Raw genomic sequence first — 15,415 nt, 5'->3', positions numbered from 1 at the left:
GCTTTCCCAGCCGGCTGCATACACCCAGCGGGGCGCCTGCCCTGCCCTAGTGCCGGGACAGCCCCGGCCCCAGCGCTGGGGGGGGAGGAAGAAGCAGCGCCCAGCCCCGCGCTGCACCCAGCCCCCGGCACCACCCGCCTCGCCCCGTGCTCCTGGCCCCCAGCTGCCTGAGCGGGGCTGGGCAGCGCAGCGCCCGGCCTCTTACCCGGCGTGTAGCTGCGAGCCGGGGGTCGCTGCCCCGGGCGGAGCCTCCTGCCCAGCTGCCCCCGGGCGTTGCCCCCGCAGGAGCAGACGGTGCCGTCGGGCCGCAGCAGGAGCGTGTGGCGCTCCCCGCAAGCCGCTTCCAGCAGCGTCCGGCCGCCGCCGGCCCCCGGCCCCCGCCGGCACCGCACCGGCCCGCCGGCTGCCGCCTCGCCCAGCCCCAGCTGCCCGCAGGAGCCGGCTCCCCAGCAGTACGACATGCTAGCCCGGCGGCGGCTGCTGCTTCGCCCAGCCTGTGCCTCGCCCCGGGGAACCCTGCTTCCGCCCTCTGTGTCGAGCCAGCCCAGCCCAGCCCAGCCCCGCCGGCCCTGCCTTGCAGCGGGGGGGGCTTTCCCTGGGGCCCCTTCCCTGGCGTTACGGGGGGCGTTGGAGGAGAGAGAGGAGGCGCCTCTGTTCAAAGTCCCCCAGGGCAGCGGGGCTCGGGTGACCAGATCGTATAGGGACAGGCCCGCTAGTGGCGGCTTTCTCTGACCCCCCCCCCCCTTCGCTCCCGCTTGTTCGCACTTGCTCTCTGCTCACCCTAAGCGAGGCACCCAACTCCCATGGGAGGGGGACCCCAACGTGCTCTTCGGGCCTTTGGAAATCTCTCCCCCAAGTGTGTATAAACAAGCCCTAGCCCAGCAGCCTCCCCCAAACCAGAAAACAAACCCCAGCCAACCAGAGAGGACAGACTCAACCCACTTGCCCTCCTTTATCGACTGCAGGCGTTTGGCCCACCCTGCTCCTGCACCGCTGCACCTGGCATCCATCTGAAGTGCCACTGATTTGCACTGGGCTTTGTGTGGGCACATGAAACCCACCCACCCGGAAACCATTGCAGGGTCAAAGCCGTACACTGTAACTAAGGCCATGTCTACACTAGAGAGCTTTAGTCAGTACAGCAATGCCAGGAGAAGGAATTCTTCTGTGGGCATAGCTACATTAGCTAAATCCACAGAATACGCTTTTGCTGGCATAGTTGCGTCTACCCTGGGGGTAGCTAGTGAGAGTGACTTTTTCCTCATTCCTAGCCAATATAGCTATGCTCACAAAACTTTGTAGCATAGACCAGGCCAATACTCTATTAAAAGACGCCATGTTCTCAGCTGGCCAAGCTTTTCAGAGAGGGTCCACATTTTTGCTAAGGAACTGGGGCAAATCAAAGCCTGAATTTTAAATGCTAAGCACATGGGTAATTTACTCACGTGAACAGTACCATAGAAATCAGTGGGATTACTCACATGGGCAAAATTACACACATTTAAATGTTTGCAGGATTGAAGACCTTGACTCTAACAGGGATCTAATCGGGATGTGGTTAAAATGGCAGAACTTTCCTAGTATGGATTCAGTTATACTGGCAGTATAGTTTATGCCAGTTCAAGAAGCAATATACTAGTATAACTGCGTACACTTAGGGCTTATACTGGAATGATTATATTGGTTAAAAATTCACATCCTTAACTGATACATCACTATAACTTTTCTAGCGTAGACCAGTCCTTACAAGCAGCACCATAGATTGATTAGTGTTCACACAGAGCAGATGGGGACATGATTTTTTATGGCAATCAGAAAGAGCCACAGAGTAAATTACATGGTATTCAGTGTATCTGACACATTTGGGGGTTCAGTTCAGACCAGTAAGGGATTGGGACACTGCCAGTTCTGTAACCCTGGGTGCCTAAAATGCTCTGCTGCTGGGCAGAGCCATCCCTTGGGTACAGCAAATTGGGGTCACTGCTCTGGGCCCCATGCTTTGGGGGTCCCTGCAGGCTGGTGCAATTGACCTGGCATGGTCGGTCCCGGAAGTGATGGGTCAGTCACAAATTCATCATTTCCGCCCTGGGCCCCACACACCCGTAGGGATGGCCCTGCTGCTGGGGCTCACAGCCTGGACACCAACATCCAGCAGACAAGCGTGCAGTTCCTTGAGTGTCTGTGTGTCATGCAGTCCTCGTTCCACGCTCCGACCCCAGCAGCCTGCCTACATCCTGGTCTCCACCAGCCTGGGTTACTACTTTTAGGGTGAGCCCAATACACCCCCAGTCTTGAAGTTCCCCAAAACCATCTGCCTGGAAGCATCCGGTCATCTCCTGGAATGCTCAGAAGTAATAAGGTTTGTTGCTCCCTTAAAGAGACAAAAGTACACCTTATTACTGTAACTAGAGTCAACAATCACTTCAATTCAAACACAGCACTGGATTGGTTTAAATTAAAAGTAAAACAAGTTTATTAATAAAAAGAGGGAGATCATCACTTGTACTTGAACTCACTTAACGACAAAAATGGTTACAAGCAAATAACTTCACTTACATGAGCATACATGCATAAAAGTGTTTCAACAATAGGGCCTAAATTTTACAATTTTTACTCTTTAGATGGCATTTCTCTTTTCTTATACTACATTTTACAGAAAAAATGTGTGAGTCTACAGAAAAGTGAAAAATGATTAAAGGATTAGAAAACATTTCTTACAGTGATAGACTCAAGGAGCTCAGTCAATTTAGCTTAAAAAGAGAAGGCTAAGGGGTGAGTTGATTACAGTTTAAGTATTTACTTAAGGAACAAATATTTAATAGTGGGCTCTTCAATCTATCAGAGAAAGGTATAACATGATCCAATCACAGGAAGTTGAAGTTAGGCACATTCAGGCTGGAAATAAGGTATACGTTTGAAATGGATTGGAACTATTGGAACATTTTGCCAAGATTCACAGTGGATTCACAATCACTGACCATTTTAAAATCAAGATTGGATGTTTGTGTAAAAGATCTGCTCTAGGAATTATTTTGGGGAAGTTCTAGGACACGGGGTCAGACTAGATGATCACAATAGTCTCTTCTGGCCTTGGAATCTATGAATGTCAGGCAGTTCCCACAGTTCAACTTGGCTAATTCATAAAGTGGACTCAACAGCTGACAAGAGCTTCAGTGTTCATGGTCAAGATGTTGATGATTTCTGTGATGTGTTCTCATCTGATTGCAATATATTATAATGCACAGACAAATTTCTGTTTGAAAGATGATTTGAGTCAGATTGTAACAGTCCTCACTTGGGGTTGGTCAGGAAGTGTGGCCTAGTGGTTAGGGTTATGACCCTTGACCAGTAGAGAGGTTGTTGGTAGAAGAGCTCCCACTCCACCAGGCTCCAACCCAGGGCTTTTTTGGGCTATTAGTGATCTGGCAACCAAAGCTGCTTAAGGCTGCCCTCTGAGTCACTTCCCACCCACCCAGGCTAGCTCAGTCCAAGGCTTCCCCTGCTTGGGTAGTCCAAATCGCGAGAATAAAAAGGGATTGCCAATGTCCAGGATCCATATGTGAGGGAGAGGGGAATGTTCCTCTCTCTGACTGTTTCTGGGTTGGATCCTCCCTCCCTTCCTTCTAGGAGGGCCCTTTGGGGCAGTTATCTTAGAGATTCCAGCCTTCCCTTTGCTCTGCACTGCAGGAATCACAGGCCTGCCCCCAAATAAGATGTTTCCCTGATTTTTAATTCCTCTGCCAAATGGAGCATTTGCTGCAGGTGTGGCAGGGCAGGGCTGGCTGGGCCCAAAGTAATTCATTAACCCCTTGTTGCCCAGTGTGGGGTTTGCACACCCCATCACACACAATCTAAGGAATGTTTTAATGTCCCATTATGAAGTGAGTGTGTTTAGCTGTTTATGGATCCATTTGGTCACATAGACTCCTTTCTGATATATTCCATCTCTTCTCTCTTTCCTCTTCCCTGAGCCGTTTCCCATTACAATCACACAAGATGGTGGGTTTCAGAGTAGCAGCTGTGTTAGTCTGTATTCGCAAAAAGAAAAAAGGAGTACTTGTGGCACCTTAGAGACTAACAAATTTATTTGAGCATAAGCTTTCGTGAGCTACAGCTCACTTCATCGGATGCATTTGGTGGAAAATACAGAGCGGAGATTGATATACACACACTGAGAACATGAAACAATGGGTTTTATCATACACACTGTAAGGAGAGTGATCACTTAAGATAAGCCATCACCAGCAGTGGGGGGGAAGGGGGGAGGAGGAAAACCTTTCATGATGACAAGCAAGGTAGGCTATTTCCAGCAGTTAACAAGAATATCTGAGGAACAATGGGGGGTGGGGTGGGGTGGAGAAATAATATGGGGAAATAGTTTTACTTTGTGTAATGACTCATCCATTCCCAGTCTCTATTCAAGCCTAAATTAATTGTATCCAGTTTGCAAATTAATTCCAATTCAGCAGTCTCTCGTTGGAGTCTGTTTTTGAAGTTTTTTTGTTGAAGAATAGCCACTCTCAGGTCTGTAATCGAGTGACCAGAGAGACTGAAGTGTTCTCCAACTGGTTTTTGAATGTTCTAATTCTTGACGTCTGATTTGTGTCCATTTATTCTTTTACGTAGAGACTGTCCAGTTTGACCAATGTACATGGCAGAGGGGCATTGCTGGCACATGATGGCATATATCACATTGGTAGATGCGCAGGTGAACGAGCCTCTGATAGTGTGGCTGCTGTGATTAGGCCCTATGATGGTGTCCCCTGAATAGATATGTGGACACAGTTGGCAACGGGGTTTGTTGCAAGAATAGGTTCCTGGGTTAGTGGTTCTGTTGTGTGGTGTGTGGTTGCTGGTGAGTATTTGTTTCAGGTTGGGGGGCTGTCTGTAAGCAAGGACTGGCCTGTCCCCAAGATTTGTGAGAGTGATGGGTCATCCTTCAGGATAGGTTGTAGATCCTTGATGATGCGTTGGAGAGGTTTTAGTTGGTGGCTGAAGGTGATAGCTAATGGCGTTCTGTTATTTTCTTTGTCGGGCGTGTCCTGTAGTAAATGACTTCTGGGTACTCTTCTGGCTCTGTCAATCTGTTTCTTCACTTCAGCAGGTGGGTATTGTAGTTGTAGGAATGCATGATAGAGATCTTGTAGGTGTTTGTCTCTGTCTGAGGGGTTGGAGTAAATGCGGTTATATCGTATAGCTTGGCTGTAGACAATGGATCGTGTGGTATGATCTGGATGAAAGCTAGAGGCATGTAGGTAGGAATAGCGGTCAGTAGGTTTCCGATATAGGGTGGTGTTTAAGTGACCATCGCTTATTAGCACCGTAGTGTCCAGGAAGTGGATCTCTTGTGTGGACTGGTCCAGGCTGAGGTTGATGGTGGGATGGAAATTGTTGAAATCCTGGTGGAATTCCTCAAGGGCTTCTTTTCCATGGGTCCAGATGATGAAGATGTCATCAATGTAGCGCAAGTAGAGTAGGGGCATTAGGAGACGAGAGCTGAGGAAGCGTTGTTCTAAGTCAGCCATAAAAATGTTGGCATACTGTGGGGCCATGCGGGTACCCATCGCAGTGCACCTGATTTGAAGGTATACATTGTCCCCAAATGTGAAATAGTTATGAGTTAAGGTTTTCCTCCTTCCTCCCCCCCCCCCGCTGCTGGTGATGGCTTATCTTAAGTGATCACTCTCCTTACAGTGTGTATGATAAACCCATTGTTTCATGTTCTCTGTGTATGTATATCAATCTCCCCTCTGTATTTTCCACCAAATACATCCGATGAAGTGAGCTGTAGCTCACGAAAGCTTATGCTCAAATAAATTTGTTAGTCTCTAAGGTGCCACAAGTACTCCTTTTCTTTTTACAAGATGATGCATCGTGTCACTTTAGCCCACAACATCAAGACTTATGATGACACACAATCGCCAGAATTGGTGAGCTCCCACACTCCCTTTTTGATCTACTTTATCCACTAGTTGAGAGCATTCCCTGTCGTGCAGGCCCAGAGCCAGGACCTGAAAAGGATTATCTGACTGTATAAGTATGTAGCTGGATCACAACTAAAGGGATGTTTAAAATCACTTTATAATGGGCTACTGAAACATGCCTTAGACTCTGGCTCAAATTATCTTTCAAACAGAAGTTTGTCTGTGTATTATAATACATTGCAATCAGATGAGAACACATCACAGAAATCATCAACATCTTGACCTTGAACACTGAAGCTCTTGTCAGCTGTTGAGTCCACTTTATGAATTAGCCAAGTTGAACTGTGGGAAATGCCTGACATTCGTAGATTCCAAGGCCAGAAGAGACTATTGTGATCATCTAGTCTGACCTCCTATGTAACACAGGCCATAGAACTTCCCTGAGTTAATTCCTGCTTCAAGTCTAGTAGCTATGGTTGAACTAGCATGTATCTTTTAGAAAAACCTCATAACACCAAACAGAAAAACATATATAAAAATGATTCAATGTTGAAAGGAACAGATTGAGTCTAGCCACCTGATCAGCATCACTGGTGATATTATTAAGAAAACTCTGTCAACTTGAAATCTAGCTCATTTTAAAAAATATGTCAAATAGTTTCACATGCTACTCTGTCCCTGGCTTCATCTGCCAGTTTTGTGGTTTTATAAGTTCATTTTCCTATTTGATAGATGGGTTGTCACTCACCTGTCGCTGTGAAAACCGCAGACAGCCAAAACAACAATCTGACTAATCTAGGCTGCATTCCTGCAGGCACATTAATAATTTTGGCTTCAGTGGGACAACTCATTGTCACAGAATATGGGGTAGTCAAGGCCCTGCACCTGCTACTTCCTGTGATTCACCGTGACTCTCAGCCAGCCAGCAAAACAGAAGGTTTATTAGACGACAGGAACACAGTCCAAAACAGAGCTTGTAGGTCCAGACAACAGGACCCTCTCAGTCAGGTCCATCTTGGGGGCAGAGAGCCTAGACCCCGGCCCTGGATCTCCCTTCATTTCCCCAGCCAGCTCCAAATTGAAACTCCCTCCAGCCATCTCACCCAGCCACACACCCTCGCTCCTCCTCCAGCCTTTGTCCAGTTTCTGGGCAGAAGGTGTCACCTGACCCCAGCTACCTCCTGGCTCAGGTTATGTGCTCAGGTATCGTCCCTCAAGTGAAGCCACACCCTGATACCCCATCACCAATGCAGACAGTACCGGTAAAACTCCCCCGCAACACTCCCAGGTCAATTCTCCCCACTCCCTACTCTGTCACACTCATATATGTACATCTATTCTTGTGCGCTAGTATTTGCAGGATCAGGGCCTTACAGTGTATACAGAGGAGAGAGTGAAACTGATTAGGCACAAAGAGTTACTGAATGCACAAGCTGGAAAAAAATGGAGGAATCTATATATTTTTCATTATTCCAGTCATTCTTGATGTTACTTGCAACAATAGTAGTAAAATATTTTTGGACAGAAGTGAGATATTTAAGTTGATTGTCCCTTGAGCCCAGAGTTATTTTTTATCATAACTACTATCTATTGTTGGGTTTTGTTCTGCCACCCACCACCATAGTACCTGAGTGCCTTCCCTGTAAAATCAATAGCAGTTGCAAAGTCCTTCGTGGACTTCTTGGAGTCTCTGGCACTTCTGTCACAACCTCAGCCTGATCACCTGATGCCCCATGCAGATTGGTAACATAAATCTGTCACACTTCTTCCTTTTCAAGGTCAAAACTCTGCTTGCAACAGGTTTGGGGATTTTTTTTGGGGGTGGTGATGGGAGAATTGGTTGGGTTTGGGAATGAAAAGGGCGTTTGTATTGTGAGCATCATTTTTGGTCTTAAAGAGTTAGGTTTTGGAGCATTTCCTAAAGATGGTCAGCTGCTGGATTTGCCTGATCTCCTCTGGAGGATTGTTCCGTAGCTAGAGCCTCTTGATGGAGGAGACTTTGTTCCCAACTCTCACATGCTTTGTCTTGGGTGTTGTGATCTGCATTGTCCCAGAGGAGCGCTGATATCAAGGTGATTCACAGATGGAAATTTGGACTTTGATATAGCTGAAGCTTGAGGTGTTAATTGCGTTGGCGATTCGAACCAAGGCCTTAAACTGGTGCGGGAAACTTACTGAGAGCAAGTGACGGGACTTATGCCTGGGTTTGATATGCTTGCAGCAGCTTGAGCCATAGAGAAATTGGACAGTCGCTTTCTGTACCAGGTGGAGAACGTGCATCATCTTCACATTCAGCTCCGACGCAACGAGTTACGAGGTATGTCGACGCAGCAATCTGGGTAGGTGACAGCAGCCTGTGTAGACATTCCCAAGTTTAGTTTTTTCTAGCTAGCACAAATACCAATAGCAGCCAAAGCCGTGGCAGCAAGGACGTCAGTATAGGACAGCTACCTGAGTAAGTACCCCTTCACTGCTATTGTACTCACAGCTAGCTAGATTAAAGCTAGCTCAGTTATGGCTGCATGTGGTATAGTCACATCTCCAGCGGCAGTGTAAACATACCCACAGTCGTCCACCCTGGAGATAACAAATGCATGGAGTACTGTGGGTAGGGCCCCATCTAGGGGGAAGGGATGGAGTTTCCTGGCAAGCAGGAGGTGAAAGAAAGCATTTTTGGAAATTGATGCTACTGGACTAGCCAAGTATAGTAAGGAGTCAAACAGGGCCTGTAGGCTTCGCACCACTCTGATGAAAGTAGATTGTGTGCCTTTGATGACAGCTGGAGACCACATCTTGGCCAGCTATTTCAATAACACACTTCTGTAAACAATTAGTTTTCTTCTTTCAAGCCCTTAGGATTTATGTGAGCAAGCTAACAGAGATTATATCAAAACTGACATTGTTCCCTCTCCTTTACAATAGAACAGCTCTTTAATAACTAATTGTATTTAACAAAATCAGGGGCTATTCGGACACATAACTTTGTTAAAAGAAAAGGAGTACTTGTGGCACCTTAGAGACTAACAAATTTATTAGAGCATAAGCTTTCGTGAGCTACAGCTCACTTCATCGGATGCATTTGGTGGAAAAAACAGAGGAGAGATTTATATACACACACACAGAGAACATGAAACAATGGGTTTATCATACACACTGTAAGGAGAGTGATCACTTAAGATAAGCCATCACCAACAGCGGGGGGGGGGGGGGAGGGGGGGGAAGGAGGAAAACCTTTCATGGTGACAAGCAGGTAGGCTAATTCCAGCAGTTAACAAGAATATCAGAGGAACAGTGGGGGGTAGGGTTGGGAGGGAGAAATACCATGGGGAAATAGTTTTACTTTGTGTAATGACTCATCCATTCCCAGTCTCTATTCAAGCCTAAGTTAATTGTATCCAGTTTGCAAATTAATTCCAATTCAGCAGTCTCTCGTTGGAGTCTGTTTTTGAAGCTTTTTTGTTGAAGTATAGCCACTCTTAGGTCTGTGATCGAGTGACCAGAGAGATTGAAGTGTTCTCCAACTGGTTTTTGAATGTTATAATTCTTGACGTCTGATTTGTGTCCATTCATTCTTTTACGTAGAGACTGTCCAGTTTGGCCAATGTACATGGCAGAGGGGCATTGCTGGCACATGATGGCATATATCACATTGGTAGATGCGCAGGTGAACGAGCCTCTGATAGTGTGGCTGATGTGATTAGGCCCTATGATGGTATCCCCTGAATAGATATGTGGACAGAGTTGGCAACGGGCTTTGTTGCAAGGATAGGTTCCTGGGTTAGTGGTTCTGTTGTGTGGTGTGTGGTTGCTGGTGAGTATTTGCTTCAGATTGGGGGGCTGTCTGTAAGCAAGGACTGGTCTGTCTCCCAAGATCTGAGAGAGCGATGGCTCGTCCTTCAGGATAGGTTGTAGATCCTTGATGATGCGTTGGAGAGGTTTTAGTTGGGGGCTGAAGGTGATGGCTAGTGGCGTTCTGTTGTTTTCTTTGTTGGGCCTGTCCTGTAGTAGGTGACTTCTGGGTACTCTTCTGGCTCTGTCAATCTGTTTCTTCACTTCAGCAGGTGGGTATTGTAGTTGTAGGAATGCATGATAGAGATCTTGTAGGTGTTTGTCTCTGTCTGAGGGGTTGGAGCAAATGCGGTTATATCGTAGCGCTTGGCTGTAGACAATGGATCGAGTGGTATGATCTGGATGAAAGCTAGAGGCATGTAGGTAGGAATAGCGGTCAGTAGGTTTCCGATATAGGGTGGTGTTTATGTGACCATCGCTTATTAGCACCGTAGTGTCCAGGAAGTGGATCTCTTCTGTGGACTGGTCCAGGCTGAGGTTGATGGTGGGATGGAAATTGTTGAAATCATGGTGGAATTCCTCAAGAGCTTCTTTTCCATGGGTCCAGATGATGAAGATGTCATCAATGTAGCGCAAGTAGAGTAGGGGCATTAGGGGACGAGAGCTGAGGAAGCGTTGTTCTAAGTCAGCCATAAAAATGTTGGCATACTGTGGGACCATGCGGGTACCCATCGCAGTGCCGCTGATTTGAAGGTATACATTGTCACCAAATGTGAAATAGTTATGGGTCAGGACAAAGTCACAAAGTTCTGCCACCAGATTAGCCGTGACAGTATCGGGGATACTGTTCCTGACGGCTTGTAGTCCATCTTTGTGTGGAATGTTGGTGTAGAGGGCTTCTACATCCATAGTGGCTAGGATGGTGTTTTTAGGAAGATCACCAATGGACTGTAGTTTCCTCAGGAAATCGGTGGTGTCTCGAAGATAGCTGGGAGTGCTGGTAACGAAGGGCCTGAGGAGGGAGTCTACATAGCCAGACAATCCTGCTGTCAGGGTGCCAATGCCTGAGATGATGGGGCGTCCAGGATTTCCAGGTTTATGGATCTTGGGTAGCAGATAGAATACCCCAGGTCGGGGCTCCAGGGGTGTGTCTGTGCGGATTTGTTCTTGTGCTTTTTCAGGGAGTTTCTTGAGCAAATGCTGTAGTTTCTTTTGGTAACTCTCAGTGGGATCAGAGGGTAATGGCTTGTAGAAAGTGGTGTTGGAGAGCTGCCTAGTAGCCTCTTGTTCATACTCCGACCTATTCATGATGACGACAGCACCTCCTTTGTCAGCCTTTTTGATTATGATGTCAGAGTTGTTTCTGAGGCTGTGGATGGCGGTGTGTTCTGCATGGCTGAGGTTATGGGGTAAGCGATGCTGCTTTTCCACAATTTCAGCTCGTGCACGTCGGCGGAAGCAGTCTATGTAGAAATCCAGGCTGCTGTTTTGACCTTCAGGAGGAGTCCACCCAGAATCCTTCTTTTTGTAGTGTTGGCAGGAAGGTCTCTGTGGGTTAATATGTTGGTCAGAGGTGTGTTGGAAATATTCCTTGAGTCTGAGACGTCGAAAATAGGATTCTAGGTCACCACAGAACTGTATCATGTTCGTGGGGGTGGAGGGGCAAAAGGAGAGGCCCCGAGATAGGACAGATTCTTCCGCTGGGCTAAGAGTATAGTTGGATAGATTAACAATATTGCTGGGTGGGTTACTGGAACCATTGTTGTGGCCCCTTGTGGCATATAGTAGTTTAGATAGCTTAGTGTCCTTTTTCTTTTGTAGAGAATCAAAGTGTGTTTTGTAAATGGCTTGTCTAGTTTTTGTAAAGTCCAGCCACGAGGAAGTTTGTGTGGAAGGTTGGTTCTTTATGAGAGTATCCAGTTTTGAGAGCTCATTCTTAATCTTTCCCTGTTTGCTGTAGAGGATGTTGATCAGGTGGTTCCGCAGTTTCCTTGAGAGTGTGTGGCACAAGCTGTCAGCATAGTCTGTGTGGTATGTAGATTGTAATGGATTTTTTACCTTCAGTCCTTTTGGTATGATGTCCATCTGTTTGCATTTGGAGAGGAAGATGATGTCTGTCTGTATCTGTGCGAGTTTTTTCATGAAGTTGACAGATTTCCACTCTATATGGCTAAATTCAGTGCCTTGCATAATCACAGGTTTCAGAGTAGCAGCCGTGTTAGTCTGTATTCGCAAAAAGAAAAGGAGTACTTGTGGCACCTTAGAGACTAACAAATTTATTAGAGCATAAGCTTTCGTGAGCTACAGCTCACTTCATCGGATGCATTTGGTGGAAAAAACAGAGGAGAGATTTATATACACACACACAGAGAACATGAAACAATGGGTTTATCATACACACTGTAAGGAGAGTGATCACTTAAGATAAGCCATCACCAACAGCAGGGGGGGGGAAGGAGGAAAACCTTTCATGGTGACAAGCAGGTAGGCTAATTCCAGCAGTTAACAAGAATATCAGAGGAACAGTGGGGGGTGGGGTGGGAGGGAGAAATACCATGGGGAAATAGTTTTACTTTGTGTAATGACTCATCCATTCCCAGTCTCTATTCAAGCCTAAGTTAATTGTATCCAGTTTGCAAATTAATTCCAATTCAGCAGTCTCTCGTTGGAGTCTGTTTTTGAAGCTTTTTTGTTGAAGTATAGCCACTCTTAGGTCTGTGATCGAGTGACCAGAGAGATTGAAGTGTTCTCCAACTGGTTTTTGAATGTTATAATTCTTGACGTCTGATTTGTGTCCATTCATTCTTTTACGTAGAGACTGTCCAGTTTGGCCAATGTACATGGCAGAGGGGCATTGCTGGCACATGATGGCATATATCACATTGGTAGATGCGCAGGTGAACGAGCCTCTGATAGTGTGGCTGATGTGATTAGGCCCTATGATGGTATCCCCTGAATAGATATGTGGACAGAGTTGGCAACGGGCTTTGTTGCAAGGATAGGTTCCTGGGTTAGTGGTTCTGTTGTGTGGTGTGTGGTTGCTGGTGAGTATTTGCTTCAGATTGGGGGGCTGTCTGTAAGCAAGGACTGGTCTGTCTCCCAAGATCTGAGAGAGCGATGGCTCGTCCTTCAGGATAGGTTGTAGATCCTTGATGATGCGTTGGAGAGGTTTTAGTTGGGGGCTGAAGGTGATGGCTAGTGGCGTTCTGTTGTTTTCTTTGTTGGGCCTGTCCTGTAGTAGGTGACTTCTGGGTACTCTTCTGGCTCTGTCAATCTGTTTCTTCACTTCAGCAGGTGGGTATTGTAGTTGTAGGAATGCATGATAGAGATCTTGTAGGTGTTTGTCTCTGTCTGAGGGGTTGGAGCAAATGCGGTTATATCGTAGCGCTTGGCTGTAGACAATGGATCGAGTGGTATGATCTGGATGAAAGCTAGAGGCATGTAGGTAGGAATAGCGGTCAGTAGGTTTCCGATATAGGGTGGTGTTTATGTGACCATCGCTTATTAGCACCGTAGTGTCCAGGAAGTGGATCTCTTCTGTGGACTGGTCCAGGCTGAGGTTGATGGTGGGATGGAAATTGTTGAAATCATGGTGGAATTCCTCAAGAGCTTCTTTTCCATGGGTCCAGATGATGAAGATGTCATCAATGTAGCGCAAGTAGAGTAGGGGCATTAGGGGACGAGAGCTGAGGAAGCGTTGTTCTAAGTCAGCCATAAAAATGTTGGCATACTGTGGGACCATGCGGGTACCCATCGCAGTGCCGCTGATTTGAAGGTATACATTGTCACCAAATGTGAAATAGTTATGGGTCAGGACAAAGTCACAAAGTTCTGCCACCAGATTAGCCGTGACAGTATCGGGGATACTGTTCCTGACGGCTTGTAGTCCATCTTTGTGTGGAATGTTGGTGTAGAGGGCTTCTACATCCATAGTGGCTAGGATGGTGTTTTTAGGAAGATCACCAATGGACTGTAGTTTCCTCAGGAAATCGGTGGTGTCTCGAAGATAGCTGGGAGTGCTGGTAACGAAGGGCCTGAGGAGGGAGTCTACATAGCCAGACAATCCTGCTGTCAGGGTGCCAATGCCTGAGATGATGGGGCGTCCAGGATTTCCAGGTTTATGGATCTTGGGTAGCAGATAGAATACCCCAGGTCGGGGCTCCAGGGGTGTGTCTGTGCGGATTTGTTCTTGTGCTTTTTCAGGGAGTTTCTTGAGCAAATGCTGTAGTTTCTTTTGGTAACTCTCAGTGGGATCAGAGGGTAATGGCTTGTAGAAAGTGGTGTTGGAGAGCTGCCTAGTAGCCTCTTGTTCATACTCCGACCTATTCATGATGACGACAGCACCTCCTTTGTCAGCCTTTTTGATTATGATGTCAGAGTTGTTTCTGAGGCTGTGGATGGCGGTGTGTTCTGCATGGCTGAGGTTATGGGGTAAGCGATGCTGCTTTTCCACAATTTCAGCTCGTGCACGTCGGCGGAAGCAGTCTATGTAGAAATCCAGGCTGCTGTTTTGACCTTCAGGAGGAGTCCACCCAGAATCCTTCTTTTTGTAGTGTTGGCAGGAAGGTCTCTGTGGGTTAATATGTTGGTCAGAGGTGTGTTGGAAATATTCCTTGAGTCTGAGACGTCGAAAATAGGATTCTAGGTCACCACAGAACTGTATCATGTTCGTGGGGGTGGAGGGGCAAAAGGAGAGGCCCCGAGATAGGACAGATTCTTCCGCTGGGCTAAGAGTATAGTTGGATAGATTAACAATATTGCTGGGTGGGTTACTGGAACCATTGTTGTGGCCCCTTGTGGCATATAGTAGTTTAGATAGCTTAGTGTCCTTTTTCTTTTGTAGAGAATCAAAGTGTGTTTTGTAAATGGCTTGTCTAGTTTTTGTAAAGTCCAGCCACGAGGAAGTTTGTGTGGAAGGTTGGTTCTTTATGAGAGTATCCAGTTTTGAGAGCTCATTCTTAATCTTTCCCTGTTTGCTGTAGAGGATGTTGATCAGGTGGTTCCGCAGTTTCCTTGAGAGTGTGTGGCACAAGCTGTCAGCATAGTCTGTGTGGTATGTAGATTGTAATGGATTTTTTACCTTCAGTCCTTTTGGTATGATGTCCATCTGTTTGCATTTGGAGAGGAAGATGATGTCTGTCTGTATCTGTGCGAGTTTTTTCATGAAGTTGACAGATTTCCACTCTATATGGCTAAATTCAGTGCCTTGCATAATCACAGGTTTCAGAGTAGCAGCCGTGTTAGTCTGTATTCGCAAAAAGAAAAGGAGTACTTGTGGCACCTTAGAGACTAACAAATTTATTAGAGCATAAGCTTTCGTGAGCTACAGCTCACTTCATCGGATGCATTTGGTGGAAAAAACAGAGGAGAGATTTATATACACACACACAGAGAACATGAAACAATGGGTTTATCATACACACTGTAAGGAGAGTGATCACTTAAGATAAGCCATCACCAACAGCAGGGGGGGGGAAGGAGGAAAACCTTTCATGGTGACAAGCAGGTAGGCTAATTCCAGCAGTTAACAAGAATATCAGAGGAACAGTGGGGGGTGGGGTGGGAGGGAGAAATACCATGGGGAAATAGTTTTACTTTGTGTAATGACTCATCCATTCCCAGTCTCTATTCAAGCCTAAGTTAATTGTATCCAGTTTGCAAATTAATTCCAATTCAGCAGTCTCTCGTTGGAGTCTGTTTTT

At 46.5% G+C, this 15,415-nt stretch overlaps 1 protein-coding gene across 4 annotated transcripts in view; it reads right to left on the bottom strand.

Moving 5' to 3' along the window:
* The window catches only part of LOC119854723 (probable E3 ubiquitin-protein ligase HERC6), a 72,301-nt gene that overhangs the window by 37,906 nt on the left and 18,980 nt on the right, over positions 1-15,415 (bottom strand). For 2 of the 4 annotated variants that reach the window (XM_043513877.1, XM_043513878.1), the window contains one exon: positions 2,284-2,371. In XM_043513877.1, coding sequence (XP_043369812.1) covers positions 2,284-2,311 — 28 coding nt within the window. In that variant the 5' untranslated portion in view covers positions 2,312-2,371. Of the gene's footprint in view, positions 1-205; positions 548-2,283; positions 2,372-15,415 lie in introns of those variants that run through there. The other 2 variants (XM_043513876.1, XM_038399722.2) reach the window with 2 other exon arrangements.

This window comes from Dermochelys coriacea, chromosome 4, assembly GCF_009764565.3.
Source record: "Dermochelys coriacea isolate rDerCor1 chromosome 4, rDerCor1.pri.v4, whole genome shotgun sequence".
NCBI classification, from domain to species: Eukaryota; Metazoa; Chordata; order Testudines; family Dermochelyidae; genus Dermochelys; species Dermochelys coriacea.
The sequence above is the reverse complement of the archived record's forward strand: the minus strand, read 5'-3'. Positions and strand labels throughout refer to the sequence as shown.